Source organism: Paraphaeosphaeria sporulosa (assembly GCF_001642045.1).
Source record: "Paraphaeosphaeria sporulosa strain AP3s5-JAC2a unplaced genomic scaffold CC84scaffold_1, whole genome shotgun sequence".
NCBI classification, from domain to species: Eukaryota; Fungi; Ascomycota; class Dothideomycetes; order Pleosporales; family Didymosphaeriaceae; genus Paraphaeosphaeria; species Paraphaeosphaeria sporulosa.
The window spans coordinates 2907119-2931834 of NW_017253360.1; the positions used below are offsets into that span (position 1 = coordinate 2907119).

Genomic DNA, 24716 nt, shown 5'->3' on the forward strand with positions numbered 1-24716 from the left:
ACATTGATGTACAACAATGTGTACGCTAGAAATCCAATCTGAGATGACGATTGACATACTACGTGACCATCACCTTATTATTGCACTCTTATACACTCCACATCTACAGCTCCCCATCCTCATCCTCTTCAACCCACTCTTCCGGCGGCGGCGCCGGAATGCTAAACTCATCCAAGCTCCCCACCCCCCATTGACTCTCGCCCTCAGCATATTTCTCGAATACAGGACTACTCCACCCGTCCATCGTGACCCTCGCCGGACTAGGGAAACTACTCGGAATAAACAGCGTCGGCGGCGGATGGCTCGCGTCGGGGCTGCTCATCGGCAAGCCGAATGCCCGCAGCGACTTGGGCGTCGTCGTCGCGCTTCTGTCTTGCCGGTGTCGTTTCGGCGTCTGCGTCGCGCTGCGCGGGAACATGTGCTCTATCTTTACTTTTGGCTTCTGTGGTGTCGTCTTCGGTGAGATCTGCGTCGGACCTACGGTGGTAGCTTGGCTGACGTGGCTGAAGTGCATGTCCGGGAGGAACTGCGTCGAATGGACCTTGGGAAGGGGCCGTGGCGTTGCCTGGTAGCTGTAGTGCGAGTCGTGTGCGACATGCATGCTTGAGGGGAAGGGGGCGGGGCGGCGGTACTGTGAGTATGTCTGGTATTCGGAGTGGAGTTGTTGCTCTGCTTGGCTGGAGTGGGAGGGCTCGGGACGGAGGTGGGCTGGCGGTGAGCGAAAGACTTGTATGTCGGGGTGGCGTAGGGCTGCTGGTGTTGCGGTTGGGACGTCGTCGAGGTCTTCGGATGGTTGGTCGTCGTCGAACATGGGGATGGTGGAATTGGTTCTGAAGTCCTCGACTGGTGATGATCTGAGCTGCTTGGTAGGTGTCGAAGGTTGCGAGGCAACCGCGGTAACTGGCTCATCTGCTTCTTCTGGTGTTTCATCTTCGGCAAACATCATAGTTGGCGATTGTGTCCTGAAGTCTTTGATTGGTGGTGAGGACGGGAGCTGATGTACAGTGGTTGGCGTAGTGGGGTTGTCAGTAAACAAACCAGGCTCTTCGTTCGCAGCCGCAAGCTCGCACGGCTTGGGTGAGGAGAAAGGCAGGGGCGGTAGTTCAGACACCTCCGAAGATTTCTCATTAGTACTTGATGATGCTGGATGAGACGGCGATTGTAGTCCAAGCTCCTGTGAGGCCTCAGCATCGTAGCGGTCGATCGGCTCTCCAAGTTCTTCCGACTTTTCCCTGCCTGCCTGCACAGTATTTCGCGGTGGGTTCGCACATGCCCGGTCAATGTCGAGAAGCATAGCTTGAGTCTCTTCTCCTATGTCGGCTCCGCTGATCAGACCGTTCGCATCTCGTGGTCGCGCTTGTGTGTCCTGTCTGACACCATCAACATCAAATTGACCGTCGCTTTCGCTGAGGTCTCCAAGCTCATCCTCAGAGTCTGGAATCGTGCTTGCAAACTTCCTCAACGCGGGAGGTGGTATCTGCTCCTGCGGGCCGTCTTGGAAGGTAACTTGCTTGCGCTTTGATGGTATATCTGCTCCTCGCTTGGATGGTGTTTCTGCCATTCTCAGCACATTTACAGAGCGTGGCTTCAGCGGTCGTCGACCAGATCTTTGTGGGGTGTTCTGGGTGGAAAGCAGGGTTTCGGGTGGTGACTGCGAGGACGCAATCTCGAACACGCCGCGTTTTTCAGGCGTGGATAAGAGTCCAAACCGAGTCTTAGGGGACGCGCTTGCCGGAGATTTGGAAGCTGGGGTGTCTCGAAGGCGGATCGACGATCGGAGAGGCGTGCGTCTCGATTTCTTAGCAGGCGCCTCGATGAACTGTGTAGGCTGGTATTCGTCTTCGCCGCTGTCATCTTCCGCGACTTGAAATGATCCTTCGACAATTGATAATGTTCCTTCCTCGACAAATTCAGCCGGAGCATGCCGCTCAGCACCTGCTTCTTCTTCATTCCCATAGATGAAGCTGTGATAAGCGGCATCCACCTCTTCATCGGTTTCGCTTCCTTCAACCTCTTCGTCAGAGTCCAGGACCAGTGGAGTCATAGTATGGACCATCTGCGTCAAGGTTCGCTGCTTCACATCCTTCTTTGTGTCCTTTTTGTTGCCCTTGCCACCCCAGCTTGTCCGTGGCGTCCGCTTGAAGGGCTTGAAATCTGGCTCGATCGATCCCGGCCCAGGCGAGCGCCCATCCACAATTTGTGTCATAGTAGACTGCCTGCGGAGCCTCGGCTTGGGTGCTACTTCCTGCTCGGTTTCGTCGCTGGCTTCGCTTTCAGGCACTTGCGCAACAGCAGCAGCGGCTCGTCTTCGCTTTGTAGATCGCTGCGCCGTATCAACCAGCGCATCCTTCCGTCTCCGCTTCGGTGTCTGTTGCACAGGGTCCTCCTCGCTATCCTCCTCTACCTTCACCATCTCACACATAACGTCGCTGTTGCGCTTCTTCCCTGCCCTCTTTCTCTGCACCTCCTCCACGTCCTCGTCTTCCACCGACTCTCCGCCCTCATCGTCCGAATCCTGCACCGTGCTCCTCCTCCGCATCATCTCCGGCAGAAACTTCATCTGCTTCTTGCCACCGTCATCGTGCGGGTCGGGGCGGCGCACAACCTTTCGCCAGTGCGGGAAGTGCTGTTGGTGAGGCGCGGCCTTCTTCGAAAAGTAGGCTTTGAAATTCGCAGTCTTGTTGCCCGAGCGCGTGTTTGGCATTGTGCCAGTAGGTGTGACCGTACTGTTCGGGGCGTACGTACGTACTGTACGACGTACTGTATAGGTCACGATGCGCGTCGCGTAATGGACGCGTCGAGATTTAGACTAGTGCGTCATCGTCGCTTTGGGACTGGATTAGGCAATGGCAACGCGTTCGTACACTATAGACAGCCGATTTGCACAAGACTTCGATGTAATGCAATTTTTTACGGCGGAGAAATTTCAGCTGCATTTTGTGATCATGTATGGGGTGAAACCCCATAGTACAGTAAGAAGCCACGCCATTTCTGTCGAAGCCATTGCTATTCACGTCCAAAAGATAGCTTTGGGCACCTATCAGATTAAGTTGATTGTATGTCTCTTGTTACATCTGTATACCCCGATCTAGAAGCATCAAGTGTCGTCCATCAACCAATCCGGTTCAGCATCCTCATCGTCAGGATCCTCAAGCGGCAATGACCCTGCATCTGAGGGCGAAGAAGTCGGCAATGACGGCTCTGCGAGCTTCGTCAATGTCCCAACCTCAAAGACAGCCCGGACCTCGTTTGCCTCAAGCACGGTCTTCTCAGACTTGTCCGGCTCTGTGTGCACATCTGCTTCGATAGGCTGTCGCTCCATCTGCTCATATGGCATGTCGACCTCAGTCTTTTCGAGATGCACATCCGACAGGAGACCTCCACCCAGATCAACCGGATCATCTTTTTGCACACGCCCATCTTCATGAACTGGGCTGTGCGTGGATTTGCTTGTTTTAGGTGGCGGTGAACCGCGGAGGAATCCACCGCCGTAGTCATCATCGTCTTCCAGCACCAGGAAGCTGCTCTGTCGCCTAGGCAGAAGCTGCTGCTGTGATAGAATAGCGCTGCCAAAATTTTGCGACTCTTCTCGTTCGAGTCGTTTTGGATGGCTTTCAACGTCATCTGGTATGAAACCGTCACTCGCATTCTTGTCTTCATCGCGATCAAAATCACCATCAAAGCCCCCAATATAACCCTCGCCCTGGGCTGGGGGCTCGTAGTACCGCACAGGAGGGTCCGTAGACTCGCCTTCCTCGGGGAAGAATCCGCCAGCGAATGCGTCTGCCTTGATTCGCTGGTCTTCCTGCTCAACTTCGTTTTGCACATCGACTTCTGGTGTTTCGCCATCATAGTCCTGTCCCTTTATTCTCTGTACGATCTTGAGACCAAGGAAGAAGCGTCTCCATAGACGCATAGCTTCTGCTGTACGATGCTGCTCTTCGACCATTTCCACCGAATATTCCAAACCGTCAATGACTGCTTCGACTGCTTCAGCATACTCCTGCGCGACAACAACACCCTGTACAACGGCTGTACCATGGCGGCCCTGGAATTTAAATCCGGTAATTGCTTCAGCATAGTCCACACCTACGATACGAGCAGCTCTCGAAGCTAGCTTGTGGCGTATATGACGACCGCCAGGTGGGCACATGGAAGGAACGTAGAGGTCCAAGTTGCCGTAAGCGTTCCTGGGGACACGTCCACGAACGACTGGGGGCGGTATGTAGATAGATGTCTGATACTCTGCATAGAGCCCAGCACCAATGTCATCTTCTTGATCATCCATAGTCATATCCGGGCCAATCGACGGCCTTCTGACTTTCTTAGGCTTCGCATGCTTCAATGGTTGCTCGCCGTCTTGCACATCCCTTCCAAGTCGGTACCATTTGTCTGCGCTCCGTACAAGGTGAACGTCCTTTCGACGGTAAATCGGCTCCATCTTCGGTTTCAAAGATGACCCTACATTGACCTTGCCAACTTGATTGAGCGGGTAGATGACCTCATTGTGCCGCAGATGTCGCTCGAGCACGTAGACTGGATGATCCTTGAAGTCCTGCACGGCTTTTGGTATGCCTTCAGCAGCCTCTCTGCGAGCCAGTGCCGCATCCTCAACCTGGTCTCGGTCCAGTCCTTGCTTACGCTTCCAGAAGCCCATGACTTGTTTCCACCAGTTTTCGCCGTGCTGTGTGCTTTCGACTCTGAACTTTCGCGTTTTTGCATTGTACGCTTTAGTATATCGCCGTGTGACGTCTTTTGCAGTGTAGTCATCGTCGAATGCAATTGCATAGGTCAAAGTGTTGTATGCTGAATTGAGTGGAGGTTCTAACTTCTCAGGCTGGTTGATCGTAAACGTGGACAAAGGATCAACAGGTACCCATTTCTGATGTATATTGTTGAAAACTTCTACCCAGTAAACAGGATATTCCGTATGGTACTTCTTCCTTTGCTTCGGAGCAACACCGGCGCTCAGAGCAGGATGGCGCTCACCAAGAGCTCTTTCGAGTCTCGACTTGGGTTTGCGCGAGGAAGCTGAGGCTTTTTGTCTGGGTGGGCTAGGGCTTTGCGTATTGAATGGATCTAACGTGATGATAGTCTTCGTCATGTCTGGCTTCTGCGGAGTGGAAGGTTGCGCTGCCGATGCAAAAGGGAGACACTGCAATGAGCATACGAGCCGGGCTTCAAGCCCAACGCCACGGATGAGAGCGCAGAACAATTGTGCGCCCACGTCTTGAGATCCTTCTAGTTTAGATGCAGCAGTGCGAAAGTCTTCGAGCTCCATAGGATCGTCAAATTCGTCAAAGTCAGAGGAGGGGCGAATCTCCGCGTCGGTGTCGGCCCACCGTGGTTTGTACATGCCCTTTGCCGTCGCGGTAAAGCGCCTGGACCACAGAATTTTCAGGTCCGCGATACCTGCTAAGAACTGTTTCGACGCTTGGAATTGCGATAGATTCGGATCTGGCACGAGATTGGCAAGGACCTTGGGAGAGAGCACGTTTCTCACGGTCGCCTGCACGATGCGGTCGTTGCACCAAGCATTTCTACGGTGAACATGGTACAGTAGGCACATAATGTGCCATTTGTGTATGTCAAGCCTTTTCTTTTTGTCCACAGCCGTTATCGCTCTCCTTCGCACTTGTCGCTTGGTCTTGCTCCCAACGTCGTCCTGGTCTCCGATAGTTATCGAGATGTCGTTTATTACGGGCTCGTCGTGCGCGTCAAAGTCGCCGCCATCTGCCATAGCATCCTCCCATTCCATATCACTGTCGTCAGATTCATCCGAGTCGATGATCGTTTGCCGCGTACTAGGCGGGGTGCGCACATGGTTATTATGATCGCGTGCGCTTGGTGACGGTGACCTGACCGGGGGCGCAGAATGGGGAGGTGGAAGCTTCTGTGACTGTGCTTGCGATGAGGCTTTAGACAATGGTTCAAAAGGTTTTGTCTGCGGTGACCCGGCGCCGGGCGCGGGTGCGGGCGTCCCAACATCATGTCGCGTCTTGCGCTTTTTCAGCGGACGTGCTTCCTCGGCCGCAGCCTCCGACAGCATTTCTTGGAAGACAGCGGGGACATCTTCCGCGTGTCGTAGCGCGCTTGTACGGCGGCTCGAACGTCGTGGCGTGGAAGCGGGTGGTGCCTTGCGTAGTCTTCCACGCGCACGCGCCATGTTCACCGAACAGTATGGCAGTGGAGAAAGAAAGTGATGTTAGGACGCTTTCGAAAAGCGTAGCGTGTGTCCAGATGCAGTAAGGAGTTTTTCATCTCAGTTTCATATCCAAGTCAAGTAGAGGCGCGGTGATACAAGGAACAGCTGTGAATGCGGAGGGGACTGAACCAGTGAAAGCGATGACGCAACAGCCACGTGGTCACGTGCTTGGGCTTAGCGCGACGCCCTTCTACCGGCCGCCCTTGCCGCCGCAATGCCTTGCGCTGTCTTTCATTTATGTTGACAGTCAGTGTTTGTCAATCAGTCCCCAGCCTTTAACTTCATGTGCTAGATGTACGATTGTGGGACCTGACCAACGTGGACAGAACACTGGCACTTCTGTTGTGTTACTTGCGTCACGTCTCTATCACATTGACCGCGCAGAGCAAGAGACGATATGCTGGATTACACGCGCTCTAACGCACCACTAACCGGACGTATTCCTTCCCTCATATCTCATGCAGTCTATAGATTATTGGGTCATCAGAGCCCTACCACCGTTGTCGATTCGGTATGGCATCGATCTGCTATCGATATGTCACCGGAATGCTCGTCGTAGGCACATCACCCACTTACCCAGCGAATCACCGTCAATACAGAAGGGCCCTTGCATTGCATCCGCACCTTTGCAGACGGGTGCTACTCCCGTACCAGCATAAGGTATGATACGCATTTCGCGTAGTTTGGAAATATAACTCCCCGACTTCCAGACTAGTTTCGACAAAAGTAAAGACTAGGAGAGTAAAAAGGGAAATACCATCAGTCAGTCTCAATCTTGAAGACTCTTCTGGATTTGTGAACTGAATCTATCGCGCGTGGCATTGAGCTTTCTATTCTCGCGCAACGCGATATCTCCGCCACGCTCTTTCCCTGCGTGGTCCTGCGTTCACCATGGCTGCTGGCGGTTGCTGCTCGTCTGGCAAGTGCCAGGCAAGCTCTGCCTGGGACAGTGTTCCTCGAGCAGATCAGCAACAAGCTGCAGCTTCTCCGCATCCATCTTCAGATTCGACCATTATTCCGGAAAATTTCGCTAGCGACAAGCTCGAAGTACGCAGATATCTTGTGGGAAGTTTGTATATTTGAGAGGACTTATGAGCTTACTTACGGTAGAAGATGAGTTGTTATGGAATCTCACGTCAATCCGACAATTACGAGCCAGAAGAACAAGAAGAAAAGCGCATCACCAAAAATCGAACGATGCACTTGCAATCGAAGCGCCCCACCAATATGAAGCACATAGTCCTGAATATCGAAGGCCTCAAGTGTGGGTGTTGCGGTGACAGCGGAATCTCGCGTGCTCTTGAACAAACTCCTGGTGTCGAAACTTACCACGTCAACGTCGTCCTTGCTAGAGCCGAATTCGATCTAAATGTCCAGAAAACGACGGTTGGAATGGTCAAGAGAAAGCTGACGGCGGCCACGGGCTACACCTTCAAGCAGTACTTTCAGCCAGATGGGCAGGTCCTCGAGCTCGCTGTCGATGATCCCGCCGAAGTATACCAGGTATGTCAGAGCAATACAGACTCATTCATAGCTTATTCTTCAAGTAAACCTTTACCGGAAATCGAACCTCCATCGTGTCTTTGTGATCTGTCTATTTGTGGATCTTCACTGACATCACTTGTTATCTAGGCCGGCAAACCCTATGGTGTAGACTTCATCGAACAGAACCGCAGTTCGACCTGGGTCCCCCGCATTTTTAGTGGACGCAATAGCGCAGTTCCCCCAAACAGTCCCATAAACTTGCCGTCGCCCGCTCTAAAAAGACCAAATGTCAACAACGTGAGGGCTTCTCCACCAGATAAAAGACGAACGGGATTGCTACCGTCTCAGCATATGGTACGCATTCACTACAACGCCAAGTTAATCGGAGCGCGAGATGTTTTGCAATATTACCAGCAGTACACACAAGAGGAAATTCGGCTCGCCCCATCTGCTCCGCATCCTAGTCTTGCTGTCGGATTGAGACAGACCAAAAGTGCCTGTTTAGTATTTGCATTGGCCGCAACTTTCACTGTTCCAGTCGTCTTCTTTGCATGGGACCCAGTCAGCCACAGTAATCACATCTATGCGCACCTTTCTCTGGCATTCGCAAGCATCGTCCAGATGATTGCAGTACGAGAATTCTTCCCCGGTGAGCAATGCTTAGTTGTGTGATACGCTTCTACAATTACTGAAAGTCAAGCAGGCGCAATCAGAACCCTCATACATGCTCACATATTCGACATGGACTCTCTGATTGCACTTAGTACAAGTGTAGCCTATGTCTACAGTGTCATTTCATACACAAGAGAGGTCAAAGGGAGGCCTCTCGAGACCGGATCCTTCTTTGAGACATCGACCCTGTTGGTCACTTTGATCCTTCTAGGGCGAGTCGTCAGCGAATTTGCCCGTTCTAGGGCAGCGAATTCGGTCAGTGTTCCCGTTCTAGGAAAACCCATACACCTCTCCGAAACAAGCTTCCCGAGCCAACGTAAAGTTGCGGAATTGGGCCTTGACGAATCGCACCTGTCCCTTTCATAGTTTACGAGGTTGAGATCTGGTATTTGCTAATCAATTTGTTCAGGTGTCATTCCGCTCGCTTCAAGTGGACGAGGCCCTTCTAGTAACAGATTCATCATCGCCTAGCAACCCGGTTACTGACCTTATTGATGCTCGTCTACTACAGTACGGTGATGTGTTCAAGGTTTTGCCAGAGTCGAGGATCGTTACCGATGGCATTGTCATACAAGGTGGTTCCGAAGTAGACGAGTCAATGATTACAGGGGAAGCTTTGCCTGTTGCAAAGGGCCGCGAGTCAACCGTGCATGCAGGTACAGTCAACGGAAGCGGTCACCTCATTGTTGCTTTGGAAAAGCTGCCCCACGAAAATTCTGTCAGCAAGATTGCGACACTAGTTGAGAACACGGAGCTCACCAAGCCGAAAGCCCAGGCTATTGCCGACCGCGTTGCTTCGTGGTTTGTGCCCTCGATTATCTTTATTGCACTCTTAGTGTTCACCATTTGGATCCTTGTTGACAAGTAAGTCTTTCGGCCTACCCATATTCGCAATGGCGAGAAATTCGCATTGCTATTGTTTCTATGCAATATGATGGGATGACCTTCTCAACGGCAGATGTACTAACCCCCACTTTCATTCTAGTTATCACTATCACCGAAGTACCAGCTCTGCTGCAATCAAAGCCTTCACCTACGCTATAGCAACATTTGTTGTTTCTTGCCCATGTGCAATTGGCCTCGCTGTCCCAATGGTGGTACTCATTGCTAGCGGTGTCGCAGCCCGCTCGGGTATCATCTTCAGAGACCCACAGAAGCTGGAAACGACCCGCAGTGTCACTGACATAGTCTTTGACAAGACCGGAACACTGACGGATGGCGTCCTCACTGTAGAGTAAGGTCGCCCAGGCCATGCCCTCAACCACCGAACTAATACCAGTTTTCTCAGGAGAACAGCCTTCCATGACGCCACAGAAAAGGAGGTAAGAAGCCTTATATTAGGGCTCCTCGACGGCATCAAACACCCAGTCTCGATTGCGGCATGGAAATGGGCCCGCGGTACGTTCGCATTATTTCTCCTGGTCCGAGTGCTATATCCGAATTCTGCTAATTCGTCTTTGTAATAGCCCGAGACTTGATGAATACTCTACCGACACAGATGACCAGCATCCAGAGTATCCCGGGTGAAGGAATTCAGGGCATGACTGTGAATGGGAACCATATCGTGCGAGCTGGCAACCCACTATGGCTGGGTATCGACTGTCCTGCGGATAAACGCTTCCCTCATGAGCACAATCATACCCTCCTGTGCCTCACAGTCGACGGCATTCCCAAAGCGGAGTTGTTCCTCAAATCTAACATCCGCCCGACGGCCAAAGCTACCATAAAGAATCTCCATGACCGTGGTATCCGTGTCCACATGATCACCGGCGACCACGATAGGGCTGCTGCCGGCGTTGCTGGAGACCTCTCTATCCCAGCCCATCTCGTCAAAGCCCGTCTCAAACCCGCAGAAAAACAAGCCTACGTCGACGCTCTACAAGCAGACGGAAAGACAGTCATGTTCGTTGGCGACGGCACCAACGATGCTGTCGCCCTCAAAACCTCCGCTATCGGCGTCCATCTCAACCGCGGCTCGGACGTGGCCAGATCTGCAGCCGATATTGTCCTGATGAACCCGAATTTGCTGGACGTCTGCGTCCTGCTCGATATTTCGCGCGCCGCATACCGTCGTATCGTGCTCAACTTTGTGTGGAGCTTTGTATATAACAGCGTGGCAGTTCTCTTGGCGGCTGGGGCATTCAGGGTGTGGAGGATTGAGCCGAAGTACGCCGGGTTCGGGGAGCTGGTTAGTGTGCTGCCGGTTGTTGGTGTGGCGTTTTCAATGACATGGAGGGGATATGGGAGGAAGTATAGGGATTTGAAGGGGGATTTGGTAAAGCTGTCGCTGAGGGACCCGGGGATATGAGCACTTCGCTTAGGCTGGTAGTCCTTGACTTGGGATGAGCACATTTCTTGATCTTTCCATGCACGATTTATCTTCTTGATAGAATTTTCACAGTGGGCTGGGAGCATTCATGCCAGATGGCAACGACAAACAACCAAACAACAAACATAGTGGCAATCACATATAGTGTTAAACATCCCTTCATGCAGTGCAACCAATATGAATCATTTGACAATCTGAAATACATTCATTTGATGGGTTTCAATCTTCGAAATGGAGAGATGACCAAGACATCAGAGCTTCAAGTCCTTGCTTCAGAGAAGCAACAGGCTCAGAGAAATTTCTCCACTGTCATTCATATCCAGAATCCCATCCCAAGGCCATTAGTTCATCTCAAAGTGACACGTCCTTATCATCATGAGTATTGATGATAACGACATGAACTCAAGCAAGCCAATCCATATACATCAGTCAACCGAGCCCATGCTTACACAGCCGTGCCGTATAAGCCAGCCTGCAATCTCGCATCGTACCCAGTAAAGACCAGCCAGTAAAGAGCGGAAGCGCCCTTAATTGTCACATTGCATATATTTGTCGAACACGAGTTGGCTGGACAAACATATACGCAAGCCGAAACTAGGATGGCGAAGGCTTGCGGTGCGACACTCCGTCGGTCTCCAAACAACTCACTGCATCACGTCGCCAGGACTGGAGGCGGCTACATCTAGTTGTCGCCACCAGCGTCGTACCCGTCAAATGCGGAGTGGTCTGGAGATGCACAGGTGAGCTCGTGGCCCTGGAGGGTATGGGTTGCTTTGGCCACGCGGAGCATCGGGGCGCCATAGTTCTTGGGCGGGCGAGACTTGATGCCGGCGAATACATTTCGCAGATTCCGGTTCGAGATCCTGCTGAGTGGGTTCTTGACGACACGGACGGGCTTGGGCTGGTTGTTGGCAGTAGCGTTACGGGCTTCCAGCGTACGGGCCGTGACATTTGCGGGGGTACGAGTTTGAGGGACAGGAGACTCCCTGGGCTCATCGAAGAGCGGATCGAAGGGGAAGTCTGGCTCTTGAGCGCCAACACCGGATGCTACTTGGAATTGCTGGGGGGTGTCGAGAAGGGCAACGTTGTTGTTGCTACCTAAGCCATTACCTTGAGCAGTAGTGTTGGTAAGGATGGTGGGCACGTTCTGATCAGCCGCCTGACTGCCGAATCTACCCATTCCTGCACCATCACGGCCGGTAAAAGGATCAGAGAGAGGAAGAGCCCGAGCTTGGCCGCGACTTCCATGCCCAGCGGCACCTTGAGCGTGATGATGATTGTGTCCACGGCCATGACCACGTCCGCCGATACGGCTTGCACCTTCGGCCCTGATGCGATTCACAAGAGCGCGCGGACCTTGTGGACCACGATGACCGCCCAAATGGCGGCGGTCCTCGCGGCGACGGCGGATGTCTCGTGTGCGGCTGCCAGGCATAATGTTACCACGGCCTGGATCGGGACGTGCACTTGAAGAGCCGCTGCGATGGCCAAAGGGGCGGGATCGGTTGTTATCGTAGTTGCCGCGCATGCTGCTGGTAGTGTTCTCCTGGAAGGTTTGCTGGATTTCAAGTTGGTCAATGAATTCTGACGCAGTTGCGCCTGGTCGGGTGTGCGGTAGGTGTGCGTAAGGAGAAACGGTAGCGGGTGTTTATATACTGACGGTCGCTGGATGAGACAGCTTAGCGTTTTTAGTGAACTTCGAATTTCACAAGTGGAAAGTGGTACGTGCCGTTTCTGTGCGGATGGTTCGTTGCGGAGCGGCGTCGTGGCGCGTGAGTGAAAGGTGAAAGGTGAACATTCAGTTCGGCCGCCCTCGGATTGGCGAGCGGGGATTCTAGTCCAGTACAGAAGCGCTCAATACAACATGACATGGCTCCATTCCGTTTGGCGTAGAGATTCTTAAAGTTGGCTTGTATGACAGCTTCTTTGCATACGGGAACCTGACCAAAGAATTCTCCTTTCCCCATACTGATGGCGGCAGGTCTGAGTCTGTTTCGTGCGCATATCTCAAGTAAATGAGCTTAAGGCGCTATCTGGCAGCTTCTGGAGTCTCACACGGCGGAAGCCGCTCGGTGGGCACGCTCAAAACAAAGTTTGATCTTGTTAGCCGTTCGTTTCTAACTTCCCATGTGCCGAATACTGTATGGATTGCGGTCGTCTCTGTTCGGGAACAGGCCTGGCAACAATCCGAGCTCAGAATCCCAAGTGGCAAAAGATGCTTGCATCAATGGCAGTTCGGAGCAGATCTCGTGCATTCAGAGGACGTAGTGACACACGTCCTCAAAGTTGTCAAGATCGGTGGAGGTTGAAAGCCACCTATTTTCGAGATGTTAGACGCTTGGAAGACCATGAGGCGCTTCTACTGTACCCGGGCAGCAGAACACATATTCTTCTTGCGTGATGATACGCTCGTTAGCTTCGCATCTGAAAATATATCATGTCGGGACATTGAGAGCGTATAGAATTGGCTCCCAAGTAAACGGCACCATCTGTATCCATAGGCAATGTTAACTTCTGTAAGCGCTGGCAGTTGCGTTGACGCTTCAAGGTGAGATAATAGATCAGTAAAGCCGGCCACGAACACTGTGGCGCCAGTTTGAAGGATCATGGTAAATTTATGGAGCTAGAGCATCCGAAATGATTGCTCTGCTCTGGGGACTCCGCCTGGGCAACCTTCGAAGCTGGTCGAGCTCGATGTTGATCTTCTTGACGGCTGTGGTACAGTCCCCTAGCACTCGAAACAGAGCTTACGATATAGTGCATCGCGAACAGAAAACAGAAGTGGTATCTGTACATTGTAGATGGATATGGACATCTGTTGCACGCGAATTGCGGGGCTGGTGTTGCCTATGTTAGATGTTAGGAAGCAATGAGCAAGTGCGGGTTTGACGGGGGTGGGATGACGTACCGATTCAAAATAATATATACACCCTCATTACTTCGCTACATTCAAGTACGTAACCTTCTTCCAGGCGGGCTCGTATCAAAAAGCATGTTTCCGCTAGCACGCTCTCTGATATTGTACCAGAACCAGGGTCCGCCGGTCGAGCTTGTATCAAAGCAACTGTCACCTTCTTATCTTGAGATTCATCGTACTGCAGCGCTCAAAATGATGCATTCAAGAACGTGAGCTCAAGTGAATCTTACAGGCATGATGGCCTGCACGCTCACCTAGCATCATCGCATTCATAAGTCCTACGCTAGCCGACACAGAATGGTCCAGAGGCGACTCAGATCACCTTCCAGAAGGCGCCATTGATGGCCTCCTTGACATGTTACTCGCCCAACAATCTTTACAGAGACGAGATGCTGGGAAATCCCGTGTTGCGGCACTTCGAGGGACCAATAGCGTTCAAGGATCTCCCGTGTGTGGTCGAAAGCACATTTGCCGGCATCTATATAATCATCTGGGGTGCCACATGCAACGTCGATATAAGGTTGTGGGCGCGTCCGCGCCCTGCAGATAATCTCCCCCAGATTGTCATATATTAACCGGAAGTGACCGCACGAGCTCATTCGCAATAGATCTAACCTATCGATGGTTCTCCACCATACCGTGGCTATCACCACATGGTATCCACATGGGTTGGCCGTTAGGCATCGCCTAGATCTAATGACAAGGATGAAGCACCTGCGCTATTGCTCAAGGTTATAAACGTAGGAACCGGGTCGCACCTGTCATACCGAACCATATCGTCAAAGAAACTCTGATTGTGTCAAACCTCACGATGAAGTCTTTTTCGGCAGCAGCACTTGCTTTGATCGCGCCCGTTCAGGCCGGTCTTCGCTTCCCATGCTCAACTCTCACTGTCCAGCGTCTGGACCCCGTCGTGCAGCCTGGATCAAATCCATCTGCTCATGTTCATCACATTGTATGCTGCGTCGGCCTGAAGCAAGTTCCTGCTGACGAGTCCTCAAGGTTGGCGGCAATGCATTCAATGCCAGTATGACCGGCGATGTTGGTGCGAGAGCAACATGCACTACCTGCCAGATGGCCGAAGATTTCAGGTACCATACGGAAACATTCCAGACTAGTATGCCATGATCTCACTGGCCTGTCTAGCAACTACTGGACCGCCCAGCTCTACTTCAAACACCCAACCAACGGCTCATACAAGCGTGTACCCGTGGTCCCCGTCCAACCTCTGCTTGGTGGATCCAACGGTGCCTCAGGAGGTCTCACGGTGTACTACACACAATTTGACCTAAGCAAGGACAACCTCAAGCAGCAGAAGATCACAGCTTTTCAACCGGTAAGTCTCTTGGCACGCACTAGCATCTTGAGGTCGTCTGACAGTTCAGGGCTTCCGCATGACCGTTGGAATCCCAACCGAAACGAACAAACCACACGTGGGACTCCGCTATCAATGCCTCAGCGGGAACAACCGAGGTGCAGAGATGCCTGACTTCCCGACGAAGCCATGCAGTGGCGGAATCTTCACTACGTAAGGGCATTAGCCGCCATACTGTCCTCCTCCTCTTCCGTCCACGAGACTGACTCCTCTAGGCACCACTTTCCAGCCTGCTGGGACGGCAAGAACCTCGACTCCCCAGGTAAGTAGCACTACCCGGCACACATGAACATGCTGAGTATCTTCTAGACCACCAATCCCACATGTACAACACTATCAGATCCGACGGCTTCACCAACGCCCCAGCCTGCCCATCCAGCCATCCCATTCGAGTACCCCAAGTAACTTATGAGACCACGTGGGATACCACGCAGTTCAACTCTCTCTGGAAGTCCGGCGACCCGAACCCCTTCGTCTGGAGTTTCGAAGGTACAAGCGGCTATGGTACACACGCGGACTACATGTTCGGCTGGAAGGGCGATGCGCTCCAGCGTGCTATGGACAAGAGCGAGTGCTTTTATGATGGTTGTGGGAGTATCAAGAAGCAGGCTATGACTGAGGCGAATAAGTGTACTGTAAAGGATCAGGTGGGTGAGAAGGTCGGAGAAACTGAGTGGTTGGAGAAACTGCCGGGGATGTGAGAGGTATGGAAGATGGGGATTGTGTGGCGGATGTCTTGTGGTAAGGTTGTGTAATTTGAATTGGACCCTTTTTGATAGACTCGGACCGGAACGTACTCCTTGCTGCAATGGAACACCCGTGACATGCCTCCATAGGTTTTTGGAAGACATTCAAAAATTGACGAGAATTGACAGCTCACGTCCATTGTATTCAGTAACAATAAAAGAGGGCAAAGCTTAAAGAGCATATGATAATGCTCAACACATCTTATCTTGCATACTTCCCCTCGCCACTCACTCTGACACCTTCTTCTCATAATCCAGCAGCTCCACCACCAACCCTTTCTCAAACTCCGCCGTCAACTCTTCCTCCCCACCCTCCTTGTTCGGCCTCGCGACCGCCCCTCCAACCCCAACCTTCCAGCCCTCCTCGTCCAGCGCAAAGATCCAATTAACCTCCCTCAACGGGCGTCTCTCCACCTCCTCCCCCTTCTCATTCTCGACAATCTGATACACCCACAGACTCTTTCCAAGCTGGTCCCTCTCCCGCCTCACCTCAAGCGTCGCAGTCGGACGGCTCTCGTTCCCGGCGAACTCTTGGAGAGGGGCAATGCTCCAGTCGGCCCAGTTGTCGCAGCCCACGGTCGACAGATACGGCTTTCCGTAGTACCACTCGATGCCGGTTTTGAGCCACTTGTCCTTGCCGGAGCCGAGGGGTGCGTCGTCGCGGGTGAAGGAGAGGAGCAGGCCGGCTTGGTCGTACTGGCGGAGGTCTTTGCCCGGTGGAAGGGAGAAGGTGAGGCGAGCTCTTTGGAAGGATTTTAGGTCGTATTGGGGGAGGGGAGAGGGGTAAGTGGGAGCATCGATGACGTTGTGCGAGGGGGGCTTGCGCCAGATGTCTTTTCCCGCCGGGGAGGAGAGATTGAAGGGCTTGACGGGGTCGGTCTTCATTGCGTAAGTGGGAGCCATTGTCACTGCTAGAAGAGAGGCTGTGGTGAGGACCGGATGCAACAACATGCCGAGCGTCCGCGCCTTGTATTTATATAGCTTGAAGGTGGAGAGCACGTGTGGACTGCTTATGAATTGAAGGTAGAAAGTTGGGATGACTGGAAATCAGGAGCACCCACCTTGTGCAGACTACGGTCGCCGGGCATGGTGAGATTATAGACCTGAGTCACCGTGGGGAGGGGCGAGAGGGGTTCGTGTAGCCAATCTACTTCGCGTGGAGTTACGGGGAGGGAAGCTGTGAGCTGAGATGGGGAAAGCGGGGTGATGTGCTTGGCGACAACGAGAGCCTGCCAAGGTGGTTCCTGAAAATTCTAGTGCAGGCACTGGAAGCATGATGCGATTCGGCAGGTTTGTCACGAGTTGTATTCGCATTTGCAGCAGTTCTGGTGGAGCGAATTACCGCATCGGGTGACCTTGGCAGCTCGTAAAACCGACGCCTACATTACGCTAGTGTGAGTGATCATTGAACAGATGTCGGCCCGGCAAAATTACGGTACAATGCTAGAGCATGGCAATAGTATGCGGCACAAGACCCACGGATGACGCCGATGGTCGATTTGATTCGAAACTCATGGATATATACACGTTGTACATTTCTAGCACATCTATTTCTTTTGCTCGCCTTCTTTCGGGGGCTCTGGCTTTGGTGTCGGCAGCTTGAACTGGAGTTGGGCAATTAGTATGAGCGGAGATGGTTGGGAACGAGCAACGTTGACATAGAGAACGTACGTTTTCAGGCGTCTTGTTGTCACCAGGACCGACGGGCTCCCAAGCAGTCGATCCTCCACGGAAGTTCCTAAATGCCTGGGTCATCTCGAGCGGCTCAACTACGATTCTCTTCTTCTCTTCATCGTAGCGGATCTCAGTGTATCCCGTCATAGGGAAGTCCTTGCGCAATGGATGACCATCGAAGCCGTAGTCGGTCATGATGCGTCGCAAGTCGGGGTGGCCCACGAAGAAGACACCGAACAAGTCGTAGACCTCGCGCTCGTACCAATTGGCCCCATCGTAGAGATCGCAAAGACTGGGCACAGGCGTGGCCTCGTCGGCGTACGTCTTCACCCGCAAGCGCGAGTTGTGCCGGATGCTCAGCATGTTGTACACAACCTCGAATCGCTGGTCCTTGGTGGGGTAGTCGACGGCCGTGATGTCTGAGATCTGGGTGTACTCGGCCGCGGTGTGATTCTTGAGGAAAGTGAAGACGGGGAGGACGCCGGCGGGCGGGATGTAGATGGTCAATTCATCCTTCCACACGGAGAACCTGCAATGCATCAGTCGTCGGCCGACACGGCTGCAGAAGGCACGCGTACTGCTGGACGTATTTGGGCAGGCACGACATGAGGTACTGTCCGTATTTGTGCAGTGCCTCGCCCTTTTCCTTGTATCTGTCCGTGGGGTTCACGATGGCGGCCTTGAGCTTGGACGGCGTCGGGTCGCGGGGAGCGTACTGGATTCTATGTCAGCACCTGCACACGCTTGAGGCTGCAATGGCAGCAATGGCTTACACGCAGGTTCGCGGCGTCCGGGCTGTCGGCGGCGACCTCCTTCGCGCGCAGGGCGGTGGCTGCAAAGGTGCGCACGGCGGGCCGCGAGCAGCTCGCAGAGCGCACGGCGTGGCCCAATGGCCGTCCGACGGCCTGGCGCAGGGCCATTGTGTATGTGCTGTAGGTGGGGAGGCTGCGTGCAGCTGTGCGGCGGGCGGAGGGGATGTCGTCGTCGATGTTCGTAGCTTCCTGCAGGCGGATCGCCGCTGCTGCTTCTGGAGCTAGGGCAGCCACGTGACCCCTGCCGAGCGCGCCTTCCAGATCTGCTTTGCAGCCCGCGCTCACGCCCCCATCACCACCACCACCTGCATCTTTTTCCTTACTTGCTCATATTCACGGCCGGCGTTCGTCCTTTGGTCGCGGCTGCCCCTTTCTGCATCTCGGCATCCCCTGGACCTGAGCCACTTTTTCTCTCGACACCTCTCGCTCGACGCCACCTCGCGGCTCGCCAGCGCACGCTCAACCGCACATCATGTCCCGCATACAACAGGACCAGTTCGTCGACGATGACGAGGAGGAGTGCTGCCCTCTTTGCGTCGAGGAGTTCGACCTGTCCGACAGGAACTTCCGACCATGCCCTTGCGGCTACCAGGTGCGCGCCCCCTCGAAAACTCGGCGAGGCCGCTCGCTCCGTGCATCGTTAGCTAACGCGCCCGGCTAGATATGCCAGTTCTGCTATAACAACATCAAGACCAACATGAACGGCCTCTGCCCTGCATGTCGCCGTGTCTACGATGATTCGACCATCGAGTTCAAGACCATTACCCCCGAAGAGTGCGTGTCCTCGGCACCGCACATGCTCGTAGCTAACTAGTCCAGGATGGCCAAGCACAAACAGCAGATTGCGCAGAAGGCGAAGAAGAACGCGCAACAGCGGCAGAAGGAGGCACAGAAAGCGGAAGCCGACTCGCTGAGTCGCAAACACCTCGCCGGGTTGAGGGTCGTCCAGAAGAACCTCGTTTACGTGACCGGACTCACTCCCACGATCCGCGAAGACCGTCTCCTAGACACACTACGCGGCCCCGACTACTTTGGCCAGTATGGTAAAATCATCAAGATCGTCGTGAGCAAAGCAAGGGAGAACGCACAGCATCAACAATCTGTTGGAGTTTACGTGACATTTGCGCGCAAAGAAGACGCAGCCGCTTGCATAGCAGCCGTCGATAGCTCACAGAACGGCGAGCGCACCTTGAGGTGAGTTTTGCACCCATGTTTTCTCGCCCGTAACACGCTCACAGGCATTGTAGGGCGCAATATGGCACAACCAAGTATTGCTCGGCCTACCTCCGCGGGGAGCAATGCAACAACCGGAACTGCATGTTCCTTCACGAGCCCGGCGAAGACAACGACAGCTTTACTCGCCAGGACCTGTCAATGATGAACTCAATACAGACGCAACAGCCCGCCCAGTCATCTACTAGCCGTTCGGCTCCTCCGGCTCATCCAGGCCCAGCTGTAGCTGCAGCATCAACTCCGATGCACCGACAAGATAGCAACGAAGTTGGGGTTTCCGAGGACGCGCCAGGATTACCCGCAACAGCGAACTGGGGAAGCAAAGCTGCTCAAGAGCGCCGCGCTAGTCGCTCGACGAATGCCTCGAATCCAAGCCCAATGACAGTCAACGCTGTGCCCGCGCCTCTGATAGTCAAGCCAACCAAAGTGGAAGAGCCACCCAAGAAAAAGACCAAAGAGAAGGAGAAATCTGCGCAGGCCTCCAAACCCAACACACCACAACCGCAACAACAGGCACAGTCCCAATCGCAGCCAGAACCTGTTCCTCGCCCACAGAAACCCCGCATTCCTGGCCTCGACGGTCTACTGAAAGCCGTAACGTCCGACGACTTCAAGTTTGTCTTTTCGAGCGCTGTACTCTCAGAGGAGGAATTCAAGGCTATCATCGAGTTTCCTCAGCTTCTTGATCCCAATGGCGGGGCAAAACGACGTGCTATGCGAGAGAAAGAGAAGGAATTGGCTGCTCAACGCGAAGCTGAAGCTCAAGCCCAGGCTCCTGCGTCGCAACAGGCGCAACAGCAACATCAGGCTCCAACTGAAAGTGACGAGCACGAAACGACTGCCGGAGGTAGCTTGCAGCTTGGTGGCGAGCCTGAGGAAACTCATCAACCTGGCGCCAGTCATCAGAACCAACACGTTATTGCACCACCGGGCCAACAGACTCTGGGCGGCAATCTCTTTGGACAAAACAATTCTCTGGCTGAGGACTTTAGTAACCTTGGTTTGAACACCACTCGTCAGTTGACGCAACAGCAACAACAGCAACTGCTTTTATCGAACTTCAAGTCGGGTCCTCAGTCTGCTAGCCTCCTCTCTCAATTCCAGAATAGTCAGCCGCAACAAGCACACGCCCCCACTGGGAACGCTCCTGGGCATACGAGGCATACGTCTCGCTTCAGTTTTGCCAACGACAGTGCATCCGCTTCAGCTTCTGTGCAGCCGGTCGCAAACCAGAAGCTGATGAATCAGCAGTCCTCGATGATGCCCAAGAACGCGAATCACTTCCCTCAAATCTCTCAACATCAGTCATTGAGTGGACAATACTATACTAGCGGCGTCCAGGGCCCCCCGCCAGGGTTGAAGGCCACACCGACACCACCAATCAGTGGCGGTGGTATGTTCGGTCAGGGCAATGGTTTCGGCTCCAGTGGCCTGGGTTACGGTGGAAATGCTTCTGGCAGAAACAACAGCGATGCACTCTATCAGGACCTGCTCCGAAGCAGGAACTTGGACAGTGGTTCGAGAGTAGGTGATGCTGGTAAGCGTGAGTCCATGTTTCCTTCCTTTCTACATCAACAACACCCCACGACCTCTACGCCTGGCCCTGCTCCCGGTCTTTTTGCACTCCCTTATGGGCCTTCGCCTGGTGCTTACCAGGAGACTGGTTCGCAGAAGTCTAAGAAAAAGGGAAAGAAGCACAGACATGCTAACACTTCCTCCTCTGGAGGTGGTGTAGTAGATGTTCCAGACCCGAGTATCTTACAGGCAAGGCTACATCAAGGAGGGGGCATGGTCGGGCAGGGTCTGTATGGCCAAGGTCAAGGTGGGTTTTCTTCCCTGAATACATACAACAACTACGGCGGTGCCGCCGGACGGTGGTAGTCCTTTCGCTTCTTTCACATAGTTTCGACCGGATGGTCAAGCACACTGTTTGTTTACTTTTCCTCATTCGATGGATACATGGCGTTACGGGGGCTTCGAGCGAATGCATCGGCACTCGGGCCTACCACTTGGGCCTTTGAGTTGCTCGGCGTTATGACTGGGGTGGTCACTGTCATTTTACTGGCTTTGGCCCAAGCATGGCTTCACGGAACTACAATACCTTGATATTCTCTTCTCGAGTTCTTTTCGTTTGGGCGAATCATGCTGCTTCTACCCAGGGTTTTTGCTTCATCTTCTCTCGTCGTCTTCGTCATGGCCATCGGATGTACGTAAATCCCCTCCTGCAGCTGCCAAGTCGGCATGCTTACTCTTAATTAGAGATGGCTTCCTTCACATTTTTATGCTTGGCCCTTAGTGACGAAGATGCTCGAGAGAACCTGATGAAGCCCTGATGTATTTGTCTTTTCGACTGGTAACTTCGCTATTGTCCGGCCACCGACCGTAGTTGATCTTTCCAACACATCCACGTTGTTAATATTTGTCGTTACAGCATTGGTTGGCCTTGCTAACGGTACGCGTACAGAAGACGAGATTTTGAGTCCAGAAGAAGAGGCATCGGTGAACGTGGATGCCTTGGTCAGCGATACGGTAGCCGAGCACCAAGGAAGGAGTACGCCCCTGCTGAGCCATATATTGAATCAAACTGGACGCGCAACACCAACAATTCCACCAGGCTTCACAGCTCCAATGTTAACCAGGAATGTTGCGCTGGATCAGCCCAGCCGCCCAGCTTCGCGCAACGCCGCTCTGGTGGCTCCCGCTGTGCCGGTCATTCCAGTCACTCCAGGTCGACTTGCAACGCCGATAGGCAAGAAAGCAAAACAGGAACCCGGAGGAATTACCCCTAGTGCTACCAAGCCTATGGCTGGAGTGATGTCAACGCCTTCGCCTGTACCAACAACGCCAGTCAGAGCCAGCCGAAACGGGAGCCCCTCCAAAGCAAAATCTCAAACCATAGAGACGCCAAAGAAGCCTTCTGAAGAGTCAGTCAACCCAACGCAAATGGAGAGTAGCCCAACACATGCATCGCCTGCCAGAATGACGCCCCGAAACAAAGCATCCAGTAAGAAGGCGGCTACAGCGAGTGATACATCGCCTCAGAAGGATACCAAATCTCTCGCTTCCACAGCGATTCCCTCTTCAAAGCGTCAACCTCCAGGGAAACTGGATATATCTGCTGCTACTAAAGTCCCCGAAAACGAGGCACCGTCAGCAGCAAGCTCGACGAAACAAGAGGCCCCAGCAAAGCCGATCCGTTCTATATCGACAACAGCGCCGATGTCTGTACCTGCAAGCCCTGCTGCAGCCTCGACTGGTTCCCCGATCAAGAAATCTATTGGAGCCAAGACCCTTCGTGTGGTAGCCACACCCAAAACCGAGAGCCCGCCTCATATGCCCCCACTTTCATCGCTACCACAAGTTCCAACTGTTGAAAAACTTCGCTCTAGGCAGGCTAGTATTGCTTCCATCAATCAGCCAGGCACCCCAGCGAGCGAGTTGATTTCCGACACTGCCTCTTTCACGTCCACGTCGATCTCACGTGCGAGTTCGCCTCCTCTGGTTGGTGGCAAAGTCGGGAGCGCCCCGGTCAGGAAGAAGACCAAATCACAGGCAAAGAAGGATCGCCAAGAGCGAGCTCGTCAAGCAGAGGAAGAACGCGCAATGGAGGAGCAAACACCTGAACCAGAAGTGGTTCAAGCCCCTATCGTTGGACGTAAGAAGAAGACCAAGAAGCCTGCCACCAATTTTAAGAACAATGCGGCATCGACGAAAAGCCAGTCTGAACCTACTAAGATGTCATCAAAGGAAGAGGAGGAGCTGGAGGAGCTTTACCAAGCTAACATTGCTGCGAAGAAAGCCGCTGCCGATGCTGATGCTGCTGCTGCTGCTGCTGCTGCTGCTGCTGCTGCCGCCGCCGCCGCTGCAGCGGCGATCAAACCCTCCGCTCCGTCGCCTCGCGTCGAGCCGGTCGCTGAATTTGAACCAGACCTGGCAAAAGATAAGCGCGAGCTCACTGCTCAATCTATTCTTTCCGATCTACAGAGGACTGGCGAGCTGGTCGCTTCAGCCCTAGAGTTCTTCAAGCCACTTTCATCATCACTTGCTCATGCATCGAAAGCAACGCCGATGAGTGGCGGTCCTGTGGGCCCGCCTGACCTCAAGATTCATTTCACTGAGGCCGACCTCGAGGCACTTACAAAGAAGCTACCCGTTCATCTCCGCGGCCATGACGGGACTTCAGATTCGAGGACGTTGATCACGCCGCAGGGTAAGTTCTTCTGGGGCTTGACTCAGGAATTAGAAGAAAAGGCGTTGGAGCTCGAAGAGTATATTGAAGAGCTTAGAGGTGCTGCTCGCTTCCACCCAAAGAAATATAATGCCCATAACACCGGCTTCCAGGGACAGCCAAATCTCCCAGCCCTGGCCACAGCGCTGAAAGAGGCAGGGGCAAAATTAAGCAAAAGCACCGGTCAAGACATGCCAAGACTGGACTCTCCATCCGCCTACCAAGGCGGCCCATCACAACGCTCACAGCTTCCACCAGTGCAAGCGAATGAGGATCTGCTTCCTCCCAACCAAGCGCAGCAGCCTCAGACGCCAGCTGACGCAGGTGTTTACTTGAATCAGTTCGTCCTTCCCAACACCGACAACCCGCCACCCAATGCACCACGCCCAGAAATGGCAGCTGTCGGCGGTCTCCCTGGTGCTGGCACAGCCAACATATCCGTCAATGCGAACAAGCTCGCCAAAGCAGCCAAGGCAGTCGCTGAAGGTGGGGCGGTTGGCCAGGAACTCGAGGGCATCGGCGCCATAACTGCTGATCTGCTTGGCGGCGTATTTGTGCAGAACCTCGAGGCACTTGTGGGTGCGGACCTGGGTTTCTCGTCCTTCTCCGGAACTTCCGACATTGGAATCGACGGGAGCGGACTTGATGTCCAGGGCTTGGTCAGCGCTTTTGAGGCGGGGGTCGGTCCAGGTGCAGGAAGGAGGAGAGGTGGGAGAAGTGTTCTGAGTGTTGAGGAGGCAGAACAGGCAATGCTGGCGGCGAAGAAGGATCACGAGGCGCTGGAGAAAAAGTTGAGCGCGCTCATCAAGAGGAACAGGAAGATGCTGAGTGCTGGAAAGGCGTGAGTGACGGCTGTAGGATCAATGACAGAGACGGAACGAAATGGAGCTGCACTGGCAGCAGTGTAAGAAGCTATTGATGCCGCTCTATGGCCCGAGCAAATATTCCTAGATGCGTTGATAGCCTTGTGAGAATGATACCAATCGATTAGTACATTCGCGATGGCGTAGAGCGTACAGGTAAGAAGTATATCACTTAAC

The 24716-nt window shown here is 53.5% G+C and overlaps 10 protein-coding genes across 10 annotated transcripts; 5 read left to right on the forward strand and 5 right to left on the reverse strand.

The window, feature by feature from the left end:
- Positions 1-97: 97 nt before the first annotated feature.
- Positions 98-2704, reverse strand: CC84DRAFT_1201254 (uncharacterized protein; the record flags this gene model as incomplete). Its single annotated transcript, XM_018181711.1, has 1 exon — positions 98-2704. One exon carries the CDS (start codon positions 2702-2704, stop codon positions 104-106), a length of 2601 nt encoding a protein of 866 aa, XP_018042556.1. The 3' UTR covers positions 98-103.
- Positions 2705-3033: 329 nt separating this feature from the next.
- Positions 3034-6304, reverse strand: CC84DRAFT_1159537 (Rad4-domain-containing protein). Its single transcript, XM_018177263.1, has one exon. The coding sequence runs from the start codon at positions 6164-6166 to the stop codon at positions 3098-3100; it is 3069 nt and encodes a 1022-aa protein (XP_018042557.1). The 5' UTR covers positions 6167-6304; the 3' UTR covers positions 3034-3097.
- A 676-nt stretch (positions 6305-6980) lies between these two features.
- Positions 6981-7898, forward strand: CC84DRAFT_72104 (uncharacterized protein). Its single transcript, XM_018187158.1, has 3 exons — positions 6981-7252; positions 7316-7708; positions 7753-7898. The coding sequence occupies exons 1-3, from the start codon at positions 7097-7099 to the stop codon at positions 7753-7755; spliced, it is 552 nt and encodes a 183-aa protein (XP_018042558.1). The 5' UTR covers positions 6981-7096; the 3' UTR covers positions 7756-7898.
- On the forward strand, positions 7678-10804 carry CC84DRAFT_1108331 (heavy metal translocatin). Its single transcript, XM_018175199.1, has 7 exons — positions 7678-7708; positions 7753-8339; positions 8394-8617; positions 8772-9226; positions 9348-9596; positions 9651-9760; positions 9829-10804. Exons 2-7 carry the CDS (start codon positions 8042-8044, stop codon positions 10668-10670), a joined length of 2178 nt encoding a protein of 725 aa, XP_018042559.1. The 5' UTR covers positions 7678-7708; positions 7753-8041; the 3' UTR covers positions 10671-10804.
- A 569-nt stretch (positions 10805-11373) lies between these two features.
- On the reverse strand, positions 11374-12219 carry CC84DRAFT_1254515 (uncharacterized protein; the record flags this gene model as incomplete). The annotated part of the gene is made up of 1 exon (XM_018184471.1): positions 11374-12219. One exon carries the CDS (start codon positions 12217-12219, stop codon positions 11374-11376), a length of 846 nt encoding a protein of 281 aa, XP_018042560.1.
- Positions 12220-13949: 1730 nt separating this feature from the next.
- CC84DRAFT_1182934 (uncharacterized protein) lies at positions 13950-15684 on the forward strand (the record flags this gene model as incomplete). The annotated part of the gene is made up of 7 exons (XM_018180653.1): positions 13950-13965; positions 14439-14563; positions 14611-14699; positions 14755-14944; positions 14994-15136; positions 15199-15245; positions 15293-15684. 7 exons carry the CDS (start codon positions 13950-13952, stop codon positions 15682-15684), a joined length of 1002 nt encoding a protein of 333 aa, XP_018042561.1.
- A 174-nt stretch (positions 15685-15858) lies between these two features.
- CC84DRAFT_1159540 (uncharacterized protein) lies at positions 15859-17037 on the reverse strand. Its single transcript, XM_018177264.1, has 2 exons — positions 16791-17037; positions 15859-16608 (listed from the first exon to the last, which is right to left on the reverse strand). Exons 1-2 carry the CDS (start codon positions 16815-16817, stop codon positions 15958-15960), a joined length of 678 nt encoding a protein of 225 aa, XP_018042562.1. The 5' UTR covers positions 16818-17037; the 3' UTR covers positions 15859-15957.
- A 151-nt stretch (positions 17038-17188) lies between these two features.
- On the reverse strand, positions 17189-18391 carry CC84DRAFT_1134605 (or F420H2 dehydrogenase). The gene is made up of 4 exons (XM_018176030.1): positions 18177-18391; positions 17982-18118; positions 17401-17932; positions 17189-17333 (listed from the first exon to the last, which is right to left on the reverse strand). Exons 1-4 carry the CDS (start codon positions 18321-18323, stop codon positions 17277-17279), a joined length of 873 nt encoding a protein of 290 aa, XP_018042563.1. The 5' UTR covers positions 18324-18391; the 3' UTR covers positions 17189-17276.
- Positions 18392-18516: 125 nt separating this feature from the next.
- Positions 18517-21775, forward strand: CC84DRAFT_1159542 (uncharacterized protein). The gene is made up of 4 exons (XM_018177265.1): positions 18517-18807; positions 18877-18989; positions 19035-19409; positions 19463-21775. The coding sequence occupies exons 1-4, from the start codon at positions 18688-18690 to the stop codon at positions 21327-21329; spliced, it is 2475 nt and encodes an 824-aa protein (XP_018042564.1). The 5' UTR covers positions 18517-18687; the 3' UTR covers positions 21330-21775.
- CC84DRAFT_1182939 (uncharacterized protein) lies at positions 21642-24521 on the forward strand (the record flags this gene model as incomplete). Its single annotated transcript, XM_018180654.1, has 3 exons — positions 21642-21654; positions 21916-22372; positions 22403-24521. 3 exons carry the CDS (start codon positions 21642-21644, stop codon positions 24519-24521), a joined length of 2589 nt encoding a protein of 862 aa, XP_018042565.1.
- Positions 24522-24716: the final 195 nt, after the last annotated feature.